This window comes from Nomascus leucogenys, chromosome 21 (genome assembly GCF_006542625.1).
Source record: "Nomascus leucogenys isolate Asia chromosome 21, Asia_NLE_v1, whole genome shotgun sequence".
NCBI lineage: Eukaryota > Metazoa > Chordata > Mammalia > Primates > Hylobatidae > Nomascus > Nomascus leucogenys.
This window is the reverse complement of record NC_044401.1, coordinates 20,338,930-20,362,299: the sequence shown is the minus strand read 5'-3', so window position 1 is coordinate 20,362,299 and position 23,370 is coordinate 20,338,930. Positions and strand designations below refer to the sequence as shown.

Here is a 23,370-nt window from a genome sequence, read left to right as displayed (position 1 = left end):
GCATCTAAATACATGCCATCAAATGGTTGGATGGATAAATGGCAGTAGTTTAAAAATATACTTAAATTTTTCCCATTTGTTCTTCCAAAGAAAATGGTAGCTTCATTTCCAACTTGCTTTTCCTCTGCTTGTATCTCTGCCTATGTGTCTCTCCTCAGTTTTCTAAGCCAGTGATTCTCAAACTTCAGTGGGCATCAAAACCACCTGGAAGGCTTGTGAGAACACAAATGGCTGGGTCCCACCTTGAGAGTTTCTAACTCAGTGAGTCTGAGGGTGACCTGAGAATTTACCTTTTTGACAAATTCAAGACATGGTGATACTGCTTGCTTTGGGAACCACACTTTGAGAAGTATGATTTAAGTGCTTCAATTGCGAGATCAAAGATCCATCCTTTTCCAATCAACTTTCCAACTTTTAATTGTCTTTCCTAACTGCCTTTGGCCCCGTTTTCTGAGTTTCTAGTTGCACTTATTATTGATACCACCCATTTGCTATTTGACTCATACTTCCTTGTATAATAGTTTATGATTTTTGAAAAGAATTACATGTATGTGTTTTCTATTCAGATAGATAACCTTCTCAAGGGCAGGGCCCCTGACTTTGTTCCCCTCACACCTAGAACAGGCTGTACAGCTAAGAGGTGTTAAGTCAATGGTAATAGTCCTGATACTTACATATTCTTCTAAAGCACGTACAGATGCTATTAAAAGCAAGTGCTAATATTACCTGTCATTGGGACAGTGACTTGGCAATGTCCAGTCATGGTGTGGGTTGATGAGGAAACCCCAGGACAGGAAGACTGAGCTCGGTGTCAGAGTGCCAACCACCAGCTGGAGAGGTTTGCGAGAACGAGTTTTACCTGTGGAGGTGGCATACAGGTTAATTCAGGAGACATTTAGTAAGTTGCCATGATTCAGGTAAAATGCATAAAGATGACTTGGCAAGATGATGAAAAATGTGAAAACATCAAGTTCCTTTCCTTTTCTGTAGTCCACATTATTACTAATTTTTGCCCATGAATTTAAATGTGAATCAAATGAAATAACTTTTTCAGATTTGTGTCTATGCACGTGTGCATATGCATATACACGTATATGTATATTGTACTTGTAAGCATATTAACAATATCCAGCTATACCTAGTTTTATTTTCTTGTGGGTCAGGGAAGGATATGGAGGTCTTAGCTGTGATGAGTGAAATAAACAAACGCACATACACACACTTAATTTCTTTTACAGATAAAATGAAAGTATTTTTATTTTTTTCCCGGGACTGTGAATGAGTGGGAAATAACATCTAAGACAAGAAAAGAAACCTTATTATCTAGATTGTAGGTTATAATCTTTTTTAACCTGTTTAGAAGTGTAAAATCTCTTGATGTTATTGTAGTAAGTATATATTTTACAATGAGTACCTAAATGGAAAAGGCAAGCACATTTTTAACAATGCTGGAAGAGTAGGAGTAACACAGGAAGCACAGTTGTTCTGATGGTGCCAGCTGGATCTAAATAATGCCAAGTTATGTTAATAAATCACTGGAGATTGTGTTCAAGTACACAGGAGCAGGCACTTGCACTTTCAAAATTATCTGAAACTGCAGAAGTAGGGCAACGAAAAACAGGAAGAACCTCAACCGTGAAAACCAATGCTGACTCATTAAAAATAATTAGAGTAAATAAGATAAAAATCCGATAGAAAGCCTAATAAAACTACATAGAACATAAAACATACGTGCTTTGTATTGCTGTTGAATTCCTTCTTTTATTTCATGAGACTATGTATGACGTATTTGCACTAGAAAGAACTTGTGCTATCTAATGAAGTGGGAGCCAAATGGCAGAATGGCCTGCCACCTCTATTAAGGTAGGTAGAAGAGTGCCCCTTGCATGAGACGACTGGTGGTCATCTGAATCAAATGCTCTTGAAAATTGTGCCAGGCTTGTTTCTTTTGTTAAATTTAAGTTCTGTAAGTTGTTCTTCAAGCAAGAACTCTTCTTAGCACAGAATACACCTAACCTAGTGGTGGCAAATTGCCTCATTATAGGATAGTTGACTTTTAAAGATGTTTGAAATAATTTTAAAGATAGTTATTCATTTACATGGTTGGAAACACGGGTTTATTCTTCTCTAACTTTTGCAGACCCAGCTGTAATTGCGCCCCATATGATGGTGATTTAAATTGTCATGTATGAGCTCCAATGAGGGCAGATTAGAATCTGCAGTGAAGGCAGGGAACACTTATAGTTTGAACAAGCCCTGGGATGATTCTGATCTTCCCTTTTCAATTCCTGAGTTGATTTTCACTAATGTGATGCAACGATATCATTCACTTTGCAGATGAAAAATAAGGCACAGAGAAGTTTCAAGATTGTCCAAAGTCACACTAAGAGCAAAGTCAAAACTCAAGTCCTGGGTCTCCTCAATCACAATCTAGTTTTATTTTTATGATATCACTGTCTTGGCTCTCAATGTATAAAGATAATGCCATCTAGAGATGAAAGACATACTTTTCATGTAAGGAACCTAAGGCTTGTATGACCAAGGGAAACTAATGGTCTCCCAATTATTTGTATTACCAAATAACTATTTCACAAAGGTTGACTCTTAATATAAAAATAATTAATTAAAATTTATGTGGCAGATACAAATATAGAATGAATGGAAGCTCATCCCTTAGTCATTACATTATTCCTAAATGCAGATAACGAAAACAAAATTATATCTGCTATCCAAAAAGAAAGGTGGGGTGTTATATCCTGAGCAAGATGAAGCAATTTCCTGAGCTGGTCATAAAGTAAACAATAATTTCTAAGGCTAGTGTCATAGAATCCTCAAAATAAAATGAAGTTATAAAGTGCTAAGGCATAATCATTCTCTTGACATTCCTTATATAATTTTGTATATTTGTACTATGATCATATTCCTATCAAGAAACAGTTCAATGAGTATTCGTCTGAAAACAGATTCCATGGAATCACACTGATGTTTCTTGAGTTTGTGGCTATTTTTGAAGTACAGTCTCGAAATATTGAGAGTACATCTATTTTCAAGTATGTGGAAAACTGTCTGGACAACTCTCACTAACAAGTTGTAAGGAGCGATTGGAATTTCCCTTTTGCTTTGGGATGATCTATGAGGCCAGGAAAAAGAATTCGTATTTTTCAAAATGCTTAACCATTCAATGCTGCTCTTAAAAGAAGTGGAAATCAGCAGAAAGAGGGGAGGGAATTGTGGCAACTGATTTCTGATTTAAGCTATTTAGTATAATTGAATAGCTGAGTGCTCTTTCTCCCATTTTATTTCTCTAGAAAAATATAGCAAACAAACAAAAACATCCTTTTATTGTGTGGTATCCAGTGTACCATAAAAGGTGAACATGCTTTGGTAATAATTACTTGGAGATCATTCACATTAGAAAAATAAAAGCAGGCCGGGTGTGGTGGCTCACGCCTGTAATCCCAGCACTTTGGGAGGCCGAAGGGGGTGGATCACGAGGTCAGGAGATCGAGACCTTCCTGGCTAACACGGTGAAACCCCGTCTCTACTAAAAAATACAAAAATTTAGCCGGGCGTGGTGGCAGGTGCCTGTAGTCCCAGCTACTGGAGAGGCTGAGGCAGGAGAATGGCGTGAACCTGGGAGGCGGAGCTTGCAGTGAGCTGAGATTGCGCCACTGCACTCCAGTCTGGGCCACAGAGCGAGACTCCATCTCAAAAAAAAAAAAAGAAAAGAAAAAGAAAAGCAAAATTTTGTGAACAACTCTGTATAGAGTTAGGAAGATGCAACATCAGATAGAAAAAGCATATTCACAGCTTCTCCTTATAGCAATGGTCAGCTATATTATTTGATCTGAGAAGAAGTTTTGGTAGTGAAATTAGATGACATAGAATTTTAATCTTTAGTTATGTAGAAAGTTTCTACTTGCTTATTTATATATCCACTTTCCTGTTGCAAGTCTTCCTAGACCTGGAAACATGAGTGTTGCTATTATTTTTATTTTATGGAAGAAATCTTTCCTTTATTGAATTGAAGAGGTTTAGAAGGGAGAGATAAGGAGTAAATAAAACCTACGTGCTGATCTATTTAACACACATACATGAGTTATCCTTTTAAAATGTAAACAGTCTCCTTAAGAAAACGTGAGACATAAAATTTTGCCCTTAACGTCTGAAAGGCACAATAGTGAGCATGAGTTCACACACTGCAGAATAGAAACAGGCCAATAGGAGCTAACCCCAAATGAGCACTGACTACAGGCCAGGCACTGTCCTTAACTCATTTAATCCTCAAGGACAACCCTATTATGCAGCAGAATCCAGGAGTAGAGAGGTTCAATAACTTATGTAATTCCCTGCAGTTTGCAAGTGGTGGCACCAGGAGAAAATCCCAAGCAGTCTCTACCACCAGGCCGTGTTACTTCTCCAAAAGGGTAAACTGTGGACCCAGGGCTGACACCTCCTCTACATTCTTAAAGCTTCTCAAGGCATTTGGTCTCCATGGGTCCAAAAGAGATGAAAAGTCATGGTTCAAAGTTAATAAAAGAAAAAAAAATCAATGCAAAGGTCTATACCTGAACATGACTTCTTTTGACTTGGAGGTGGAGCAGGTCGCACAACTATCAGATATTTCGGCTCTGCATCTGGAAACAATAACATTATTTATCAGAAAAACCCTTTGAGAACCAGCACTGGAGGCAGCACACCCCTACCCTGATTCAGCATTCCCTGAGTCATCCTCCATAACCGCAGCTCCAGGGAGTGAGAGGACCCAATAATCTGAAAAGTTAACACTTCCTGAGAAGTTTATTAAGTTATTAAAATGAAAATTAAATCCAGATTTTCCAAACCAAATGGGCAAGGGTGAGGCAGAAGTCTTAAAAGAATCATACTCTACACAGATTTTAAACGCTATTTTCATCAGTTCTTTTCTCTGCAAATATATTTTTTAAAAAATCAGAGTATGTCCATTCTGTTACCTCACACCTCAAGGAGAGCCAATCCTGATGCTCCAGGGAAGGAAAAATTCTACTTGCACAAGACACCGTGGGCCTCACCTGTATAAGCTGAAATCACTCCCTTTCATGGGAACAGGAATATTTATAATGCCCTTCCTAATTTGTATCCTGTTTATGTAATTTCTCAGCCTGTTTTCATAGCTAGTCATTTTTAACGAACAATTTCTAAACAGTCACAATTTATAAGTTGGTATAATTTTCATTTTAAATATATTTCAATGAAATGTACATAGGGAATCTCAAGATATTTAAGTTTTAAATAAAATTATATTAAAGCAATCAGCATATGCTAACTCAATAAGGAGCTAATAATTTATCAAATAATTTTTTAAATATTGATGTTTGCAAGATGAATGGCTGGTTACACATATGTAAATAAACCAAATATATTTTGGGCATAAATAGCATTTTATAAGCAACTCTATTGGATTAATGGATTGATAAGTATTCTTTACAATGTTTCTCCAGAACTTTAAACTCTGAAACTCATTCTATAAGAAATATCATTTGGATGCTGTAGTCAGCCAGAATTCACACCTACTTACTCAGGCAGACTTCATATCTTTATTTTGCTTTCATTCTGGGTTCAAATGTCTCCCCTCCATGTGTCTGGAGCAGAGGCCTTCTTGCCCAAGGCTTTGCAGAGCTGACCTCTTTTCAGATGGAGACAACCTGGCAACTCAACTTCTCTTAGTAACTTGTGCCTTTGTCTTTTTTCTGGACACCTTACACAGTGCTTTTGGCTATAACCTGCTGCAGTAATTACCACTGAATAAAGTAACTTAGGCAGCCTGATGAACTCACCTCAGAGCTTTGCCTGATTATTGTACAGTTGTCTCCTACCCACCACACAGATAAAGGAGCATTCATTCTGTTCCAATCTCATGTGTTTGAAAGCACATCTTGCTTAGTGAGGCTCTTATAAGGAATGCTGGACCCAAATCAAATAAACAAGTTTCCTAGTAGGAATACAATAACCATTTCCTGATTTTGAGATATAGAGCAATAAACTACCATGTACTGAGTGCTTTCTATGTACAAGATACTATATTGAGAACCTTATATTCATAACTTAATTACTCCCTCATGATAATCCTTCCTGGCACTAATATTATCACCTCAATTTGTAGATGAGATAACTGAGGCAGGGTTGGCTTCATGGACATGTGGCATATACAGTCACATGGGACCCCATGCTCAGAAGGGCCCCATGCTTGGTTTAAGGTCCTGATGTCATCATCTTGAAATTCTTAATACTTTTATCTTTGAACTTGTGTTTTGCAAGGGAAGTCTGATGGGACAACAGAGCATGCATGTGAGTGGGGGAAACAGAAGCAATAAGCATGTCTGCATTTTCTGGACTCCCCACTCATTTATGGCATTGGAGGAATCCATTATATATAATTCCAAAGGAACCATGATGTGTGGGAGTTCAGCAAGACTCAAAGGTAGAACAAGGTAAGTATGTCACATTTACCATTCAGTAAAAGGGTAAGGAGGGGGACACACAGAGCTCCGAGAGGCCGTACTTTCCATTTGAACCAGAACTTGCTTTAGATGCAGAAAGAAGGCAATGTCACTTTAAGGTACGAATGACCAAGAAACTCTATCATATCCTTTCTTACTCATGCATTAGCCAACCACTTATGCTGAAAATGATAAAGGAGAAAAGGAAAAGATAGGGAAACCCAGAGGTTTTTTATTTTATTTTTTTGGTTTTGTTTTTAACCCTTCCTCATTCAGAAATAAGTTGAAAGAAGAGTGTTGGTAGAATGCGCACATATCAAGAAGTGAAATAAACAGCTGAATTAGCTTTGTGCAGCATTTCCACTATTCTGGTAGGAACAAAATACATACGCATATATGTATAAACTGTAAAATACAAACTGTGCAATTTCAGTAATTTCACTTAGGAGTTAAAGACTTTTACGTTTGCATTTAAACCTGGGATTGAACAATATAAAGATACAAAGTAAACTTCACGCTAATAATTTTAAATTTTTTATTTACTAAGACTTCAAATAGTAAATTGAATAAATACAATCGTGACAAAAGGAGAAATCACAAAAAGGAAAAAGCTTTATATTTTAGTATCTTTAACAACAATTTTTTCATGTTTTTGAACCAGGGGACCTACATTTTTATTTTGTTCTTGGCTTTGCAAGTTATGTAACTATCTTAATCAAGTCTCCAAAATACTCTTTTAATAAATCTCAGGAATTCACTTTTAGAAAACAAAACTCCTAGTTTTCCTAAATTTTTCTCACTCTAGCAGAGTCTCTTAGAGTTAACCTTTTAGATTCTTCCTTCATATGGATTATGCCTAATGCCTAGAGGTTTTTAACAAAAGACCTGAAACACTAGAAAAATAACATATACAGAAGCCAAAGATAGTACCATGATCCAAGACATATGGTTATATGAGCAATTTAAAAATACCTTTTGTTATGATCACAGTTATTTTGCATAAAGCATAGGCTGTTATAGCCAATTACAAATTGGAACAAATGTCGCTACCTGGGTGCACGTGTTGGCTCTTACTGCTCATTAAATATTTCCAACATACACGTATTTTGGGAGTCTTTGTGCTCTATTGGGGACACAGGTGTGGAAAAATAAAACTGAAGAATAGGATTTCTATTTCTGTTCCGTACAATAAAATTCTTTGTGGATTTATAGTAGCCTGGAAATATATACATTGTAGACTGAAATTCTGCCAATATATGTTACTTCATTTAGAAAGATATATAATTAAAATGTCAATTTAGGAAAAGTTGCATAGAATGCAGTTACCTTAACAAAGTTTCCATTCCTGATAGTTAATTCTATACAATGTTGCAGACTAATTAAATCTAATTTGCTTAATATTTTGAATGCCCTATGGCGGAGGACAGGGACAGTTTACTGCTTAAGGAAATCTACTGTTGAAATATTTTGTTAATTACTGGATTTTTCAGTAGTACTCTTATAATTGCAGTTTGATAAATCCCAATTTTCACATTTTGGGTCTGCTCCCATTAGAGGACGCCTGCATTGCAAGCCTCACTGCTTCAGAATGTTGTCACAGGGAAGCTTAGTTCTGCATGCAAAGTTTCTGCCATTAAAGTGTCCACAAAAGAAGCATGAAATAAACCAAGATAATCCTAAAAGAAATTAGGTAAGGGGGTCTGAAAAAGGCCCTTGCCAGGTTTAACAATTTTTTCGTTAAACTAATTTTCTGGACATAAGAGCACAGACTCTGGAAACAGATTAAATCCTATGCAACTACATGCTAGTACAAGTCAAAGTACTTAACCTCTGTGTACCTCAGTTTCCTGCAAAGTAGGAAAAATCATACCTAGTCTCATAAGGTTCTTAAAGATAATTAAAGTTGTAACAAAGTCCAGGCATGGTGGCTCAGCATGTAATCCCAGCATTTTGGGAGGCCAAGGTAGGGAGATCGCTTGAGCTCAGGAGTTTGAGACTAGCCTGGGCAACAGAGTGAAACCCCATCTCTACAAAAAAAACAAAAATTATCCATGCATGGTGATGGGCACCTGTAGTCCCAGCTACTCAGGAGGCTGAGGTGGGAGGATTGCTTGAGCTCATGAGGCAGAGGTTGCAGTGAGCTGAGATTGCACCACTGTACTTCAGCCTGGGTGACAGTGAGACCTTGTCTTAGGGGGAAAAAAAAGAAAAAGCTGTAACAATGTCAAACACAAAAAGTATGAATTAAGTATTAGTAACAATCGTGATTTCTAGAAAGCAGAGCTTGTGTTCTACAAAGTCTAAGGACATATTACAAGAGAGGAAAATATTCAAAAAATCTTTACAGCAAACACCACAGGTTCCAAAATGCAAGCATTTCACAATAAACATTACAAACCAAACTCATTCATAAATATCGATGCAAAAGAAAAACCCTAAAAATATACTGACAGGCAGAATCTGGATCTGACAGCACATAATACAATAATAAATTATTACCACATATAGTTTATCCCAGGAATGTAACATAAAGGAAAAAAAAAGGCCAGGCATGGTAGCTCACGCCTGTAATCCCAGCACTTTGGGAGGCCGAGGTGGGCAGATTACGAGGTCAGGAGATTGAGACCATCCTGGCTAACACAGTGAAACCCCATCTCTACTAAAAAATACAAAAAATTAGCCGGGCGTGGTGGTGGGTGCCTGTAGTCCCAGCTACTCGGGAGGCTGAGGCAGGAGAATGGTGTGAACCTGGGAGGCAGAAGTTGCAGTGAGCCGAGATTGTGCCACTGCACTCTAGCCTGGGCGACAGAGCAAAGACTGTCTAAAAAAAAAAAAAAAAAAAAAGAAAAGAAAAGAAAAAAAAAGTAAGCCTATTTCCACAGGTGCTGAAAAGTCATTTGAAAGAAATAATAACTCTGAATAAATAAGAATTCAGTGGAATACTTTCTTATAAAATATATCTTAAAACATCTAAATCAAATGTATGATCCTCCTTTACTAAACATGCCAGACCCTTGCTGGCACCAAGAATGATACTGGGTAAAAAAACAACGGGACTGTTGATAACTGAGTTGAATTTCCCATTATTCCTATACACCAATAACAGACAAACAGCGAGCCAAATAATGAATGAACTCCCATTCACAATTGCTACAAAGAGAATAAAATACCTAGGAATCCAACTTACAAGGGATGTGAAGGACTTCTTCAAGAAGAACTACAAACTCCATAATCTCAGCCCAAAATCTCCTTAAGCTGATAAGCAACTTCAGCAAAGTGTCAGGATACAAAATCAATGTGCAAAAATCATAGCATTCTTAGCATTCTTATATACCAATAACAGACAAACAGAGAGCCAAATCATGAGTGAACTCCCATTCACAATTGCTTCAAAGAGAATAAAATACCTAGGAATCCAACTTACAAGGGATGTGAAGGACCTCTTCAAGGAGAACTACAAACCACTGCTCAAGGAAATAGGAGAGGACACAAACAAATGGAAAAACATTCCATGGTCATGGATAGGAAGAATCAATATTGTAAAAATGGCCATACTGCCCAAAGTAATTTATAGGTTCAATGCCATCCCGATCTAACTACCATTGACTTTCTTCACAGAATTGGAAAAAACTACTTTCAATTTCATAAGGAATCAAAAAAGGGCCTGCATAGCCAAGACAATCCTAAGCAAAAATAACAAAACTGGAGGCATCACACTACCTGACTTCAAACTATACCATAAGGCTACAGTAACCAAAACAGCATGGTACTGGTACCAAAACAGATACATAGACCAATGAAACAGAACAGAGGCCTCAGAAATAACAGCACGCATCTACAACCATCTGATATTTGACAAACCTGACAAAAGCAAGCAAATGGGGAAAGGATTCACTACTCAACAAATGGTGCTGGGAAAACTGGCTAGCCATATGCAGAAAGCTGAAACTGGATCCCTTCCTTACACCTTATACAAAAAATTAACTCAAGATGGATTAAAGACTTAAATGTTAGACCTAAAACCATAAAAACCCTAGAAGAAAACCGAGGCAATACCATTCAGGACATAGGCATGGGCAAAGACTTCATGACTAAAACACCAAAAGCAATGGCAAAAAAAAGCCGAAATAGTCAAATGGGATCTGATTAAACTAAAGAGCTTCTGCACAACAAAAGAAACCATCAGAGCCAACAGGCACCTACAGAATGGGAGAAAATTTTTGCGATCTATCCATCTGACAAAGGGCTAATATCCAGAATCTACAAAGAACTCAAACAAATTTACAAGGAAAAAAAAAACCCATCAAAAAGTGGGCGAAGGATATGAACAGACACTTCTCAAAAGAAGACATTTATGCAGCCAACAAACATGAAAAAATGCTTATCAGCACTGGTCATTAGAGAAATGCAAATCAAAACCACAATGAGATACCATCTCACTCCAGGTAGAATGGCCATCATTAACAAGTCAGGAAACAATAGATGCTGAGAGGATGTGGAGAAATAGAAACACTTTTACACTGTTGGTGGGAGTGTAAATTAGTTCAACCATTGTGGAAGACAGTGTGGCGATTCCTCAAGGACCTAGAACTAGAAATACCATTTGGCCCAGCAATCCCATTACTGGGTATGTGCCCAAAAGAATTATAAATCATTCTACTATAAAGACACATGCACATGTATGTTTATTGCAGCACTGTTCACAATAGCAAAGACTTGGAAGCAACCCAATGCCCATCAGTGATAGACTGGATAAAGAAAATGGGGCACATATACACTACGCAGCCATAAAAAAGGATGAGTTCATGTCCTTTGTGGGGACATGGATGAAGCTGGAAACCATCTTTCTCAGCAAACACAGGAACAGAAAACCAAACACCACATGTTCTCACTCATTAGTGGGAGTTGAACAATGAGAACACATGGACACAGGGAGGGGAACATCACACACTGGGGCCTGTTGGGGAGTCCGGGGCAGGAGGAGGGATGACATTAGGAAAAATACCTAATGTAGATGATGGGTTTATGAATGCAGCAAACTACCATGGCACTTGTATACCTACGGAACAAACCTGCATGTTCTGCACATGTACCCCAGAACTTAAAGTATAATTTAAAAGAGGTAAAAAAAAAAAATTATCACTTTAGGAGAATTTTAATGACTTAGATAAAAAGTAAATTTTCATACAAATTTCTTTCTACATTGTGAAAATAAATTCTATTTCTTTTCTATTCTTGCTTTTCCATTTTTTTTTTTAAATAGAGATGCGTCTCACTATGCTGCCCAGGTTGGTCTCTAACTCCTGGCCTCAATAAATTCTCCTGCCTTGTCCTCCCTAAGTGCTGGAATTACAGGTGTGAGCCACTGTGCCCGGCCTCACTTTTCCAGTTATAAAGAACGTGTCGGTGTAAGGCTTTCCCTCAACAACTTAGTGAAATGTGAAAAAGGATTTTGAAATAAAAGCATCTGATGTTCGAAAATCTACTTTATAAATTAAACATGCCAAGACTTATCTGTGGATTACTGCAAACAGGGGAACATAGTAAAAACAAATGAATTCATCTGTATTAGTGCAAGTAGCTCAACATAGTAAAAAACAATAGAAATGTTTGGCTTTACCCATCAGCTAAATAAAAAAAATTCTCCTTTTAGGTTAAAAGGATCAAGATGTAGGAGACTGGATATTCACTAGATCCTTTGATTTTCTCAATTTCTTCATCTATTTCTGGGCTGCTCATTGTAGATGCTTTTTCTTGGTTACTACTATCAGTATCTGTTTTAGATGGTTTGTCTTGTATCTCTAACTGCCACGATCTCTTGAATCATCATCTAAGTCTAAGGCTTTATGCTTAATCATTTGTGGTCTACTAGCTAGAGTAGCTTCAGGAATGTCAGTGTGTTCTATCATTAAGGTCAGATTGGCTACTACATCGAGGTGGAGGTTGTTGTTACAGCTTTTAGAAACATGTCTGTTTTTTAAAGACATAACACATGAATGAAGAAATTCAGAATCTGGATAAAAGGTCCATAATGCTTGACGAGGAAAAATGTTCCCCTGAGGGTCTTTTTAGATGTTTTTCTCTCATGCTGCCTGAATCTACGGTCATATCCTTTTTTCCAATTTCTTGTTTTAATCTGTTTATATCCTTTACTAGTTTATTTATTGCTTGTTCATTGTCTTCCACTTTTTTTTGCATATACTCTTTAATTCCTCTTGTAATGAAGCATTATATTTCATTTATCTTATGTACCTCCTTTAATGATCCATCTTCTTCAAAAAATTTAGAGCTGTGTGTTTTTACTGCTTGGCTAAAACCAGTGGACATACAGGAACCTGATACAGTTTTATAACCTAGTTGTTCAGAAATACCCAGATTGGCAACCACTAAAGGTACCCTGTGAAAAAGTCCTTTTTGAGGTTTCAAGGCATGTTTCAGTCGATGAGTAGAGCAGCTTTCTGTTATTATACTTGGTGTTAATAGTAGAAAAACAAGTTCTTGGTTTGAAAACTGCTCCTGCAAGTTTTTGTGAAGCAGCCTCTCTCTAAACATCATGATCTGATCTGAATGATGACGGAATTTGTACCAACCTATCACATTCTTTTTGACATTGGAGAATATTTTCTGCAGTGCTTGCTCATTTATTTCACTTGAGGAATTATAAAAGCAAAAAAAAGCATGGAATATATTTCTGAATGTCAATTGTATAAACAACTTCAACATCATCCATTTGGGAATCAGTAATGCTATTCTTGGCTTCATCTTTTACTTCCTCAAGAAGAAAACCTTCCATGTCCCAGACCGTGCTGGGGTGCTGTAAGGCAAGTTGGTCAGCACAAAGCCTGAGGGTACCTGCTCTTACCCTCCGTGCTGCCATCGCCTCAGGCTTCATGAGACCTATCTTCACAACTTCATTAATCTAAAATGCTTCTAAAATAGTTTATAGAAAAGGAAATGATCTCTTTTGTAAAAAGAATAGGCAACATAAAATGTACACATCAATGAGTCAAAGGAAGCTCTTTCCATAAGTATAAAATAAAAGCCTCAAGGGATACAAGAGCAGTACCATTAATTAGCAACTTTATTGTTTCTTAGTTTTATATAAAATAGACTGATTTACAGTTGAAAATGCTTTAGAATTTGATGAAATAAGGTAATTATTTATATTAGAAGCCAGTGTGGCACATCATGAGACACTAGTAAGAATAAAATCACCCATAGAATTAAAAAAAAAACTATATTCATGGAAATCTCCATAACAGAAATATTGTTGATTCTTATTTGCATCTGTAAGTGCCCACAAGCCACATTTAACTATATTCAGACCTGAGCGGGTATAATCTAAATTTAAGCATACTCTAGCTCTTGACATTTGGCCGACAGCTCCTGTACTGCATTTCATCAACACTAACCCTGAGTAACATCTGCCTGAAAAACACCCTTGAGAAAGATTGCTGTCTTTAAGCTCCAGCAGGGAGTTCCACTCACCCACTAGTTGGTTCTCAAAAAAGGGACCTCCTAAGTGTGGCCGTGGAACAGGTATATAAACAGCTCACCAGTGCCCTGGGCTCTGTGACTCTGTGGCTATCAGCTGCCTCTGCCCCTGCTGTAGATGGGTCCCCTATGGCCTATTGATAGATGAAGGGGAGATGGGAGAGGGGAACCCCACTGAAGAAGTCAGTCTAGGCAGAGATGGGCAGGCCTGTGGGGAGCTGGAATGTAAAAAGAGTAGAATGCTGTTGTCTCCTCACTTATTGAAAGGCTACTTACCAGTAGTTCTAAGTTTCAACAGGGCGACCAACTTCACGCCCCACCCACCCCACCCATTGTCCTATTCTGGTGACAAAGAACTGACTAATGAAACCAAATTTACACCACAACAGCAAACTGGTTTCAGCAATGGGGTATAAAAATGATTCATAACTCAACTGTAGTCCACATTCACCCTGAAGACCATTGCTGGAAAAAGATAGGCTCCAATATTGTTGATGCCATCACTCCACAGGACAGAATCAATAACGACTACAGAAAACCCGCCCATCTATGATAATTAAGTGACCCTGAAGTAATTACATATGAAAAGGCCAGAACAGCAGCAACTGAAAGTCTGGACCCACTCGAGAGCATCGCTAATGTTCTTTCAGGAAGGATGGCGTCACTTCTGGAAAAACACTGATGATTATTTTTCTAGAAAATTGGGGAAATCCTGCTCTCTGCTTGGGCATGTGCTAAGTTGTAGCTTTGCAAAATTTCATGATAGCTTGAAGCTCAAGTAGAATACAGAGTAGCATAAGTAATGTCAGTGTTGTACCAACTTTACTATGTTAATACATACAATATAATTGACTAATATACAATGCTAATTTTTAATACATCACTCAGTAGATTACTAGCACATTGCCCTTAAACATAAAAAAGAACGTCTATAGAATTATGGAGCATCACAAAGTAATATAAGTCCTCCACCTTTTAGAGTATTCCTAAGCCCCTGAAGAAAGCCATAAGAGGCTGAGGATCACTCTGGATGTGGGCCAGGCTTTCAGTTCATGCTGTTTATTCATGAACCTCTAAACATGGAAACATAGTAATTGCTCAATAAACACATTCTGAAAGAATGAATGAATCTGCTCTTCTACCCATTTAATGCCTGGGGCTAGAAGAAAGATGAATGAAGCCCAAGGCTTTGCAGGCAGAAAGGAAAAAAATAGAGGGTTGGGAAATAGCACAATCAGCACAAACAAGTATTTTTTGAAAAGTAATCAAACAATTAGTCTTTAGTAAGTCCTATTTGTAGGACTGTTGGTTTTTTCCTCAGAAAAAGTATATGTTTTCATGTGGAAAAAAAACTTTTCCTTCTTTGCCTGAAAAATAACTGGAGGGCAAATTTTAAAGCAAATCCTACACTCTTCAGTAATTATTTCCATTAAACATTACAAGATCTGTTGAATAACGAACCCACACCCAGTTTGACAGAACACTCTGTTATGCCCCATGGCTTGGAGAATTCTGGCTTATCTCAGTCTCTAAGATGCAGTCTGTGGAACGAGGCCCCTGGCAGGCTGAGCTCGTACTGAAGGTTAAACTACTCACAGAAGTGCAGCCAGCCGTACCACAGAGCAACAATGCAAAAATGACTAGGAACAGCAGCCACTGCTAGGATTCCAGAATGTTCACAGGCCTGTTCTGAAGGGAGCTCAGAGCTCATGTTGGTGCGGATGTCACAAGAGAAGTTGCTAAGAATTGTCTGGAAATGAATAACAGCAGTGAGAAGCAGCCCCTCATTGGCCCGCTGTAGACAGTGAGTGGAGCTTCTACATATGAAATGGGAGTGCGGCATTGATTGGAAGAGAGGATGTGGGGAAAGGGGTATGGGAGGAAGACAAGGTTAAAGGGGGAAAGAGGGTGTCTCTTTCCAGTAATGTGTATTCCCAATGGCTCTGCCATACTTGGTCACCATTTACAGCTTTCTCAGGTTGTCTGGAAGAAAAGACACATGTACTTTTTCTAAACAGAGGGTCATTTTAAAGACAATCCATTGAGGAAGACATTATTGGAGTTTTTCTCAGTTTTACTTTCATTCTGTGAGAGTTGGGGAGGCAATGCTATTAAAAGCATGCATTTCACCCAAGGCTGACTACATAATTTGCAGGGTCGGGTACAAAATCAAAAGGTAGGACCCTAAAAAGAGTGCCATTGAAGGCACAACATTCAACTTTTACTTTCTTCCACCATCTCTGTCTTGACCCATCATAATGTTTATTTGCTATTTAATATTGCACTGTACAGGCCCTCAGCCCACTCTCTTCCCCCTCCACTTACTATCTCCCTCCAGCAGCAGTACCAGAATCAAGATCAAAGTGCTTTACCCTTATTCCCCAACCCCCCCCCCCAGGGGAGAAAAGTCAATCTCCCTTCCCTACAGGTCTGTCATCCCAATTCATAGACCTCCCAAGGGATTGCCATTTCTGCACTGGGACATACTGTGTACCTGAGGCAGGTGAGAGGGAGGCTTGCCCCCACCAAATGCCCTACTTAATGCACAGTGGCACTGCCAGACACTGCAAGGACTGCTGCTGCCATGACCAGCCAGATGTCATCACGGAGGTGTGCACACCCAAGTCCCTGCTGGAGGTGGAGGGCAGCTGAAGTCGCTGAATAGAGATGGGAAGTGGAAGGCAGCCAAGCTGCAGGGACACCAGGGCAGGAGGACATGACAGTTGAGAATCAAACTAGGGGAGGGGCTGGGAGGCCAAGCATAAGAACCCAGGCTCCAAGCCCTCTGCACCTGCTCTGTTGTCTGATAGGACCTCACTTACAAAATAAAATGGAAAGATAAAGAATTCATGACAGTGACAGCAGGGCATTAAACCCAGAATGCAAGGTCCTCGAAGTGCACTGGTCATCTGATCGTGAAGCCAGCCCTGACCCTTCCACTTCCAGTGCCTGTACACTGACCACAACACTGAGGTTCCAGGTCATTTCATTTCCTGGGCTCCTGGCATAGAGTTGGGAGCATCCGCTTCAATTACTGTCCCAAACTAACCCTGCTTCACTCGCATGCTCCGGCAGATTCTCTCCCCAACACCACAAATGTTTAAAGACTTTCTCTTACCCAATTGCCACATCCTTTCCTAGTTTAGCAGACCTGTTAGGCATTACAATTGTTGGCTTTATTGCCTGTAGTTTTTTTCCTTGCCCGTGTTTTATATGTGCACCCCACAGAGAAGTTTAGTGTAGAGTGTGGTCTGTTAACTGGTTTAAGCCTTGGCAAGGGCTTGATTTTGAAGTAGAGACTGTATATTCGCACACACACATTTTTCCAGTGAATTCACCACTTTGTTCATGTTATCGCTACAGGAAGTGTGTCTGGATATTTTTCTTTATCAGGACTTTGTTTGGATATTTTTCTTTCAAATTATAAAGCCAGGTCACATTAGCTCTCAGATCCAAAAGTCAAAGCCGTCAAATCAGCAAAGATTTTTCTTCCTTTTCAAATGTTCTTGTCAGCTTTTCCATGTAGGAGTGGGGAGTCAGGAATAATTTACACAAGACGAGTTTTTAACATTGAGTTCAAAAGTACTGGAACACTTACAGGCCTGGAGAAAAGCACTTTGGCATGGCGTTCAGATATACATGCTGAGGAGTCGGCCTGCTACTTATAGATTTCTTAACCTCTTGGGGACTCACTGTCTTCAGTGGGACAAAGAGAATGCTAATAGTACCTGCTTCATGGGGTTGCTGTAAGGATTTAATAATCCATTTCCATAAAGCCCTTAGCCCAGCACATTGTAAGTGCTCAAAAATATTAAATCATCAGCTAACAGGTTGATAAGAAGTGCCATTCCATTATTTGACCATCTACGTGCCCAGCCTGGAGAATGGAACACAGCAGTGGCAAACCTGTGGCGAACCCTCCAACCCTTGATTTTGTCTCTCTTTTCTTGATGCAGAGCATCCCCAGAGGCAGAGAAAAGGCTGGGCTATTACCTTGGGATCAGATTGTGAAATATCGGGACCATGCTAAGAATTCTAGGCTTTCTCCCGTATGTAGATTGCATATAGATTTTTCAACTAAACTGGGGTACTATTGAAAGAAAGGGAGCACAATTAATTATATCAGAACAGCAGGTGTCAACCATGACTATGCCAGATAAAACAGGGTAAATAGTTACTTTACTAATAGGGTAGAGTCAACCCTTTACCCCAGCTGAATAATTTTTTCTCCTGGATATTTTTACTATAGGCAACTAGGGACTTTTTATTTGGGCAGGGAGGCTTCCCTAGCAAACTCTGGGTAGCCAGCTACTATAGCTGTGAATATATTGACCCTGATTGTGGAGCCCATCAGGGAAGGTGAGACTCAGCTCTGGGTCCTCAGGAGCTTACTATTTTGCTGGTGAGACATGACACAGAAGAAACACACACATGACAAAAACAATTGGGGAACAACACAGAAGAGTATAACCTAATGCTGGCTTTCATGGCATAGCACTTGGTATGACCCACATGTGCCAGAGAGCACTGAATTTCCATGGAATGTAAAATATTTAAAGGAAAATAATACGTGGATAATCAGGAAAGTTGATGTGACCATGTTCCTTGGTTTTGAAATGTAAAAAAATAAAGAAAATTCTAAAGTTTAAATGCTATCTTATATATCTATTCCAGATAACCCTTTAATATCCTTTTACTGGCAGCTGTCTTTCCACTTAAGACCCCTTCTCCATAGCAAGACTTTTGCAATGAATCTGGGACCATATATCTTTTTGGCCCATGACAAAAAAGGCCATTAGCCATTCGGGGACACTCTTTTGGATATAATAGAGAATAACTTTTTAAAAGTTAGATTTTGATCTCAGTGCATTGTGTAATACATTTGAAAAAATTGTGCTTTATATTAAAATATTGTGAATTTTTGTATTGTATTTCCAAGAAAAGATAGACTTGGCGACAGTTTATCGTTTGATGGAGTCAAGCAGACCATGAAAACACTGTAGTTGAATTCAGTAGAAAAAACAGGACTTTGAAAGGATGTTTTCTTTACCAAAACATGATGAAATGGTCAACTCTTCTCATACAATGGCTTTCTGGTATAAACTTATGGTGAATTGTTTAAGAGATGGTGTACATTTATTAAGAAATTGATACCTATTAGGCGAATTTCTTTAAAAATCCCCTTTGAAGCTTAAGTCCTGGTAAACTTTGTGCCTTGGAGGAAAAAAAAAATCAAATGATTCTGGGATTCCTGTTTTTTTTAAATGATAAATTTGGACTCATCTTGAAGATTTAAAGCCAAATACTTCCCAAGTGGTAAATCTATTTCCAAAGAAATAACTAAGAATTAGATGACATTTCAAAAATAATTTTAAAAGAGAAAAATCTATCTTAAATGGTACCCACAGCTGTTTCAGGCTTTTTAGGTCTTTCCTTTTCCTCTTTCCCATTTATTCATCCACCCATCCACCCATCCACTCATCCATTCATCTACTGTGTTTCTGAAATCAATGACGACATTGAGGGTAAAAAGAAATCTAAGGTTCCTAGGGTCCTTAGCTCCCGGGAGTTTTCTACTTGGGTGAAGTATAGAGGCAGACAAGACACACAAAAATAAAAACAAATAGCAATTGACTAACCTTAAGAATGATAAAAGCAATTGCTAAGCCTCCAGGATATTCATGGAGAGGGACTGAAATGTCTATCCTGGCCAGAAATGGCCTTGTGTACAGTAAAGTAGGACTTGATGGATGGGCAGCACATAATAAACAGAGATGGTGGTGGTGGAGGAAGGGGAGAAGAGAACAAGTTTTGAGGAAGAAATGAGTGCCTTACATATTTTATTTAAACCTTAATGAGGAGGTAGCCATAATACATCTCCCCACCCACTTTTTAACCGTTTTTTACAGGACATTATAGAAGCAACCCATCAGGAACTTATGACCATTGTCCTGTAGAACAGATAAAGTTCCCCAAGTTCTGAGAGGCAGTAGAACACAGTGGTTCAGAGCTCAGACTTCCTAGCTTCAAATCCTGTACCTGCCATATACTAGCTGAGCAGCCTTAGGAAGTTTAAAACTCTTGGAGCTTCAACCTCCTTCTGGGTAAAAGAGAAATAATAATACTACCTATCCCTGCAAAACTGCCATTTTGCATCGGTATCAGGAGTCTGATATTCACTCCTGGCAGCTGTCTTGCTCCCTGCCTTTGAAGCCTCTTGCCATCTCTCTAAGGACTCTGCCAGGAAGACAGGGCTCAGGTGGCTTCAATGGCTGGTACTACATCATTTCCTTCTATTGGTTTATCCTGCTTCTTTTTTTCATAAGTTATTTTTTTCAGCTTCTTTATATTCTCTATATAGTTCCTTCAGTTATTTTCAACCCCTATTTCTGTTTTTCTTCAATGAATGCATAACCACTTATGATAGGTATCTTTCAGTGTAATAAACAGTATCAATCTCTATTATTTTATATTTCATCCCACTTTCCTAAAAATAGAGCATTCTTAAACATTTTTATGATAGAGAAGTAGAAGAGAACAACTGACATTCTAAGGGTTGCCATGGTAAAAGAGGAAAAATTGTGCATTTCCTCTTGCTGTCTATACAAATGTAAAAATCAAGGGTAAACCTTGTAAATGGTACTAATAATCTATAGACATATAAATTGCATTAAAATTTATAAACATACAATTTATACTGATTCATGTCTGATCAATCATAAATCAACTTTGCTTTTAAAGTTTTGAAAATGTTTCACTGTGAAACAAAGCGAGAAATTTCAAAGTAAGAAACTGACGGTTGAATTTTAGCCCAAATGCACTGAGATAGAATTACCATCAGTTAAGTAAATTAAAGCGTCATGCACTTATTTTTATCTGTTTAGTAGGACAGGTCAAAATTCTCGCTATCTTCTTGCTAAAAATTGCTTTATTTGAATAAGAGATTGAAAAAGTGAGATCTAGAGATGACAGACTTTTTCAGGTATATATTTTTCGGGGAGTCACCATATTTTTCTTTGGAGGCCACAGCTAAGGAATTCTAAGAGGCACCTGACGACTCTCTTCACCAAAGGCACAAAACAGTCAGCTTTGACACAGGATACCCTCAATAATTAAGAGATAATAATGACTTTGGGAGAGAGCTGTGTGTGTGCTACTGTGTCATCATCTTAGATTTTGCTTATTTTGTTTTTTAATCTTGTTTTGAGAGTTGACCCTGACGAGAAACATACTTGGGTATGATAGATGGGCATGGCTGCCTTTCAGTGACTAACAGCTCTGCTAAAACAATCTACCCTCTACAGTTTTACCAACACTATCTCCCTACCCACAAATATAAAAGAAAACCACAAAACTGCCACTTAGACCAAGCTTTTTCAACGTAGGCAGTAACCTCTTAGAGCTGGCCAGAACTTTAGTAGAAAGTTAACCCAATAGTTATTAGCAATTGAGACAAACAAAGCTCAGAAGTGTTAGGTAAATTATCCAAGGCCACTCTGCTTGTTATAACAGCAACTGACAAAATTCATAAAACATGCCTACTGTGTGCTAGAGTTTATATTGGCTTTTTAATATATGTATATATATATATATATTTTTTGATATGGAGTCTTGCTCTGACACCCAGGCTGGAGTGCAGTGGCGTGATCTTGGCTCACTGCAACCTCCCTCTCCCAGGTTCAAGCAATTCTCTGCCTCAGCTTCCCGAGTAGCTGGAATTACAGGCACCCGCACCCATGCGTGGCTAATTTTTGCATTTTTAGTACAGACAGGGTATCTGTCTGTACTATCTTGGACAGGCTGGTCTTGAACTCCTGACCTCGTGGTCCACCCGCCTCGGCATCTCAAAGTGCTGGGATTACAGGCATGAGCCACCACACCCAGCCTATATTAGCTTCTTTATATGATTCAGCCATAGTCTTTACAATGCTTCTGGAAGATTATTCTCTATTTTAGAAATGAGAAAAATATAATGCAGATAATTTAAACTACTTACCCACAACTATTCCACAATAAGTCGTGTTGAATTTGAACCCAGGTCTGTCTGACTCAAAAGTAAATAGGTATTTTTTCCGCACACCATGCTGCCTCTCAAATGAAGGCTGATCTTTCCTAGAATACAGATTTTAGCATCCTTGTCCAGGACTTTTTTCAGCTTAGAGCATTTCCAGTGCGTTAGCACTGCGTCCTTTCCCTCACTAGAGCTGGCATCACTTGGAGGAGTTATAGGCAAGATATGACTGAGAGGCCTGTGCTGAGTGTGAGAAATGCACTCCCTTAGGGAAATGTGTGAGGGTTAGCAGCTGTGAGAACACGAGAATTAAAACATTTGCACCCCATTAGTCCCTTTGGAGTCCTAACACCTGGTTGGAAGACAAAATCTTCAATCAGAATTTGTCATAGTGAACACATGTATTTAAACTTAAGCCTTCTCTGCAGTAAGGATACTAAAGTAATTCTTCAACGTGCACCACATAATTGATGGCGCTAGGTCTTCCTCTGCAGGTGACACTGATTAAAGTGTTTTCAGATGTCAACAGAACATTATTAAGTATGAGTCTTTAAAGGTCGACGCTGAGAAAGTTCTCAGCTAATGAGACATTAGCAAAATTACTAGCAGCTGACCATAAAAGAAGGCAGCAGAAACTTAAAATGTTAACCAGGAGTGAGAACATTCGTGATGTGAGTAAAAAAAAAAAGACATAGGAACTTAGAGGATCTATGAAGTGTGAATCATGTTTTATCACGTCATCACAGGGCTCTGGAGGCCATTAATATTTATTAATAGCCACTGGGGAAAATACTATTTTTCCTACTGCCCCCTCTAGTACAATCTTAGATAAATTTTTACAGAAATTTCATATGAATATTAATTTCCAAAATGGCAAAAGGATGGTTTTGCTTACTTTTGCATGGAAAAGCAGTAAGTGACTTAAAAACATCTCTGTCAATACTTAAATAGAAAGATAATAGGTATTAAATGTAAAAATGGTTATGAATGATTACTTGGTGGAAGTCCTAGTCCACAGGTCACTAAATGTTAGCTTGAGTATTTCTGAATAAACAACAGCTTCTCAATTCAATGGTAAAATGAAAAATGATGGTAAACATATCATTAAACAAATGAAATGTGTCAGACAAGGCTGTACTTAATATTTGCTTTGAAACTGAGGGTAATTCACTGTTTGAGTATGGTGCCATGCAACTGAAAAACATACCACTACCTTATTAAACTACTAAAAGAAAGTAAGAGCAGGAGCTGTAAGTGATGCTTTTTTTCCATAAAGAAATAAAAATTCTTTGCTCTTGTATAGCACTTTGCACTCAAGGGACTTTAATTCATCACTTTATAGTTACAAATACACTAAACCACCACAGCATATCTGTGAAAAATACA

At 38.3% G+C, this 23,370-nt stretch overlaps 1 protein-coding gene and 1 pseudogene across 1 annotated transcript in view; both read right to left on the bottom strand.

Annotated features, from left to right (window-relative positions):
• The window catches only part of ABI3BP (ABI family member 3 binding protein), a 247,464-nt gene that overhangs the window by 150,986 nt on the left and 73,108 nt on the right, over positions 1-23,370 (bottom strand). The window contains exons 3-4 of the mRNA XM_030802139.1: positions 4,569-4,637; positions 727-859 (exon numbers count right to left, since the gene is read on the bottom strand). Coding sequence (XP_030657999.1) covers positions 727-859; positions 4,569-4,637 — 202 coding nt within the window. The remainder of the gene's footprint in view (positions 1-726; positions 860-4,568; positions 4,638-23,370) is intronic.
• Positions 12,129-13,356, bottom strand: LOC115832176 (annotated as a pseudogene).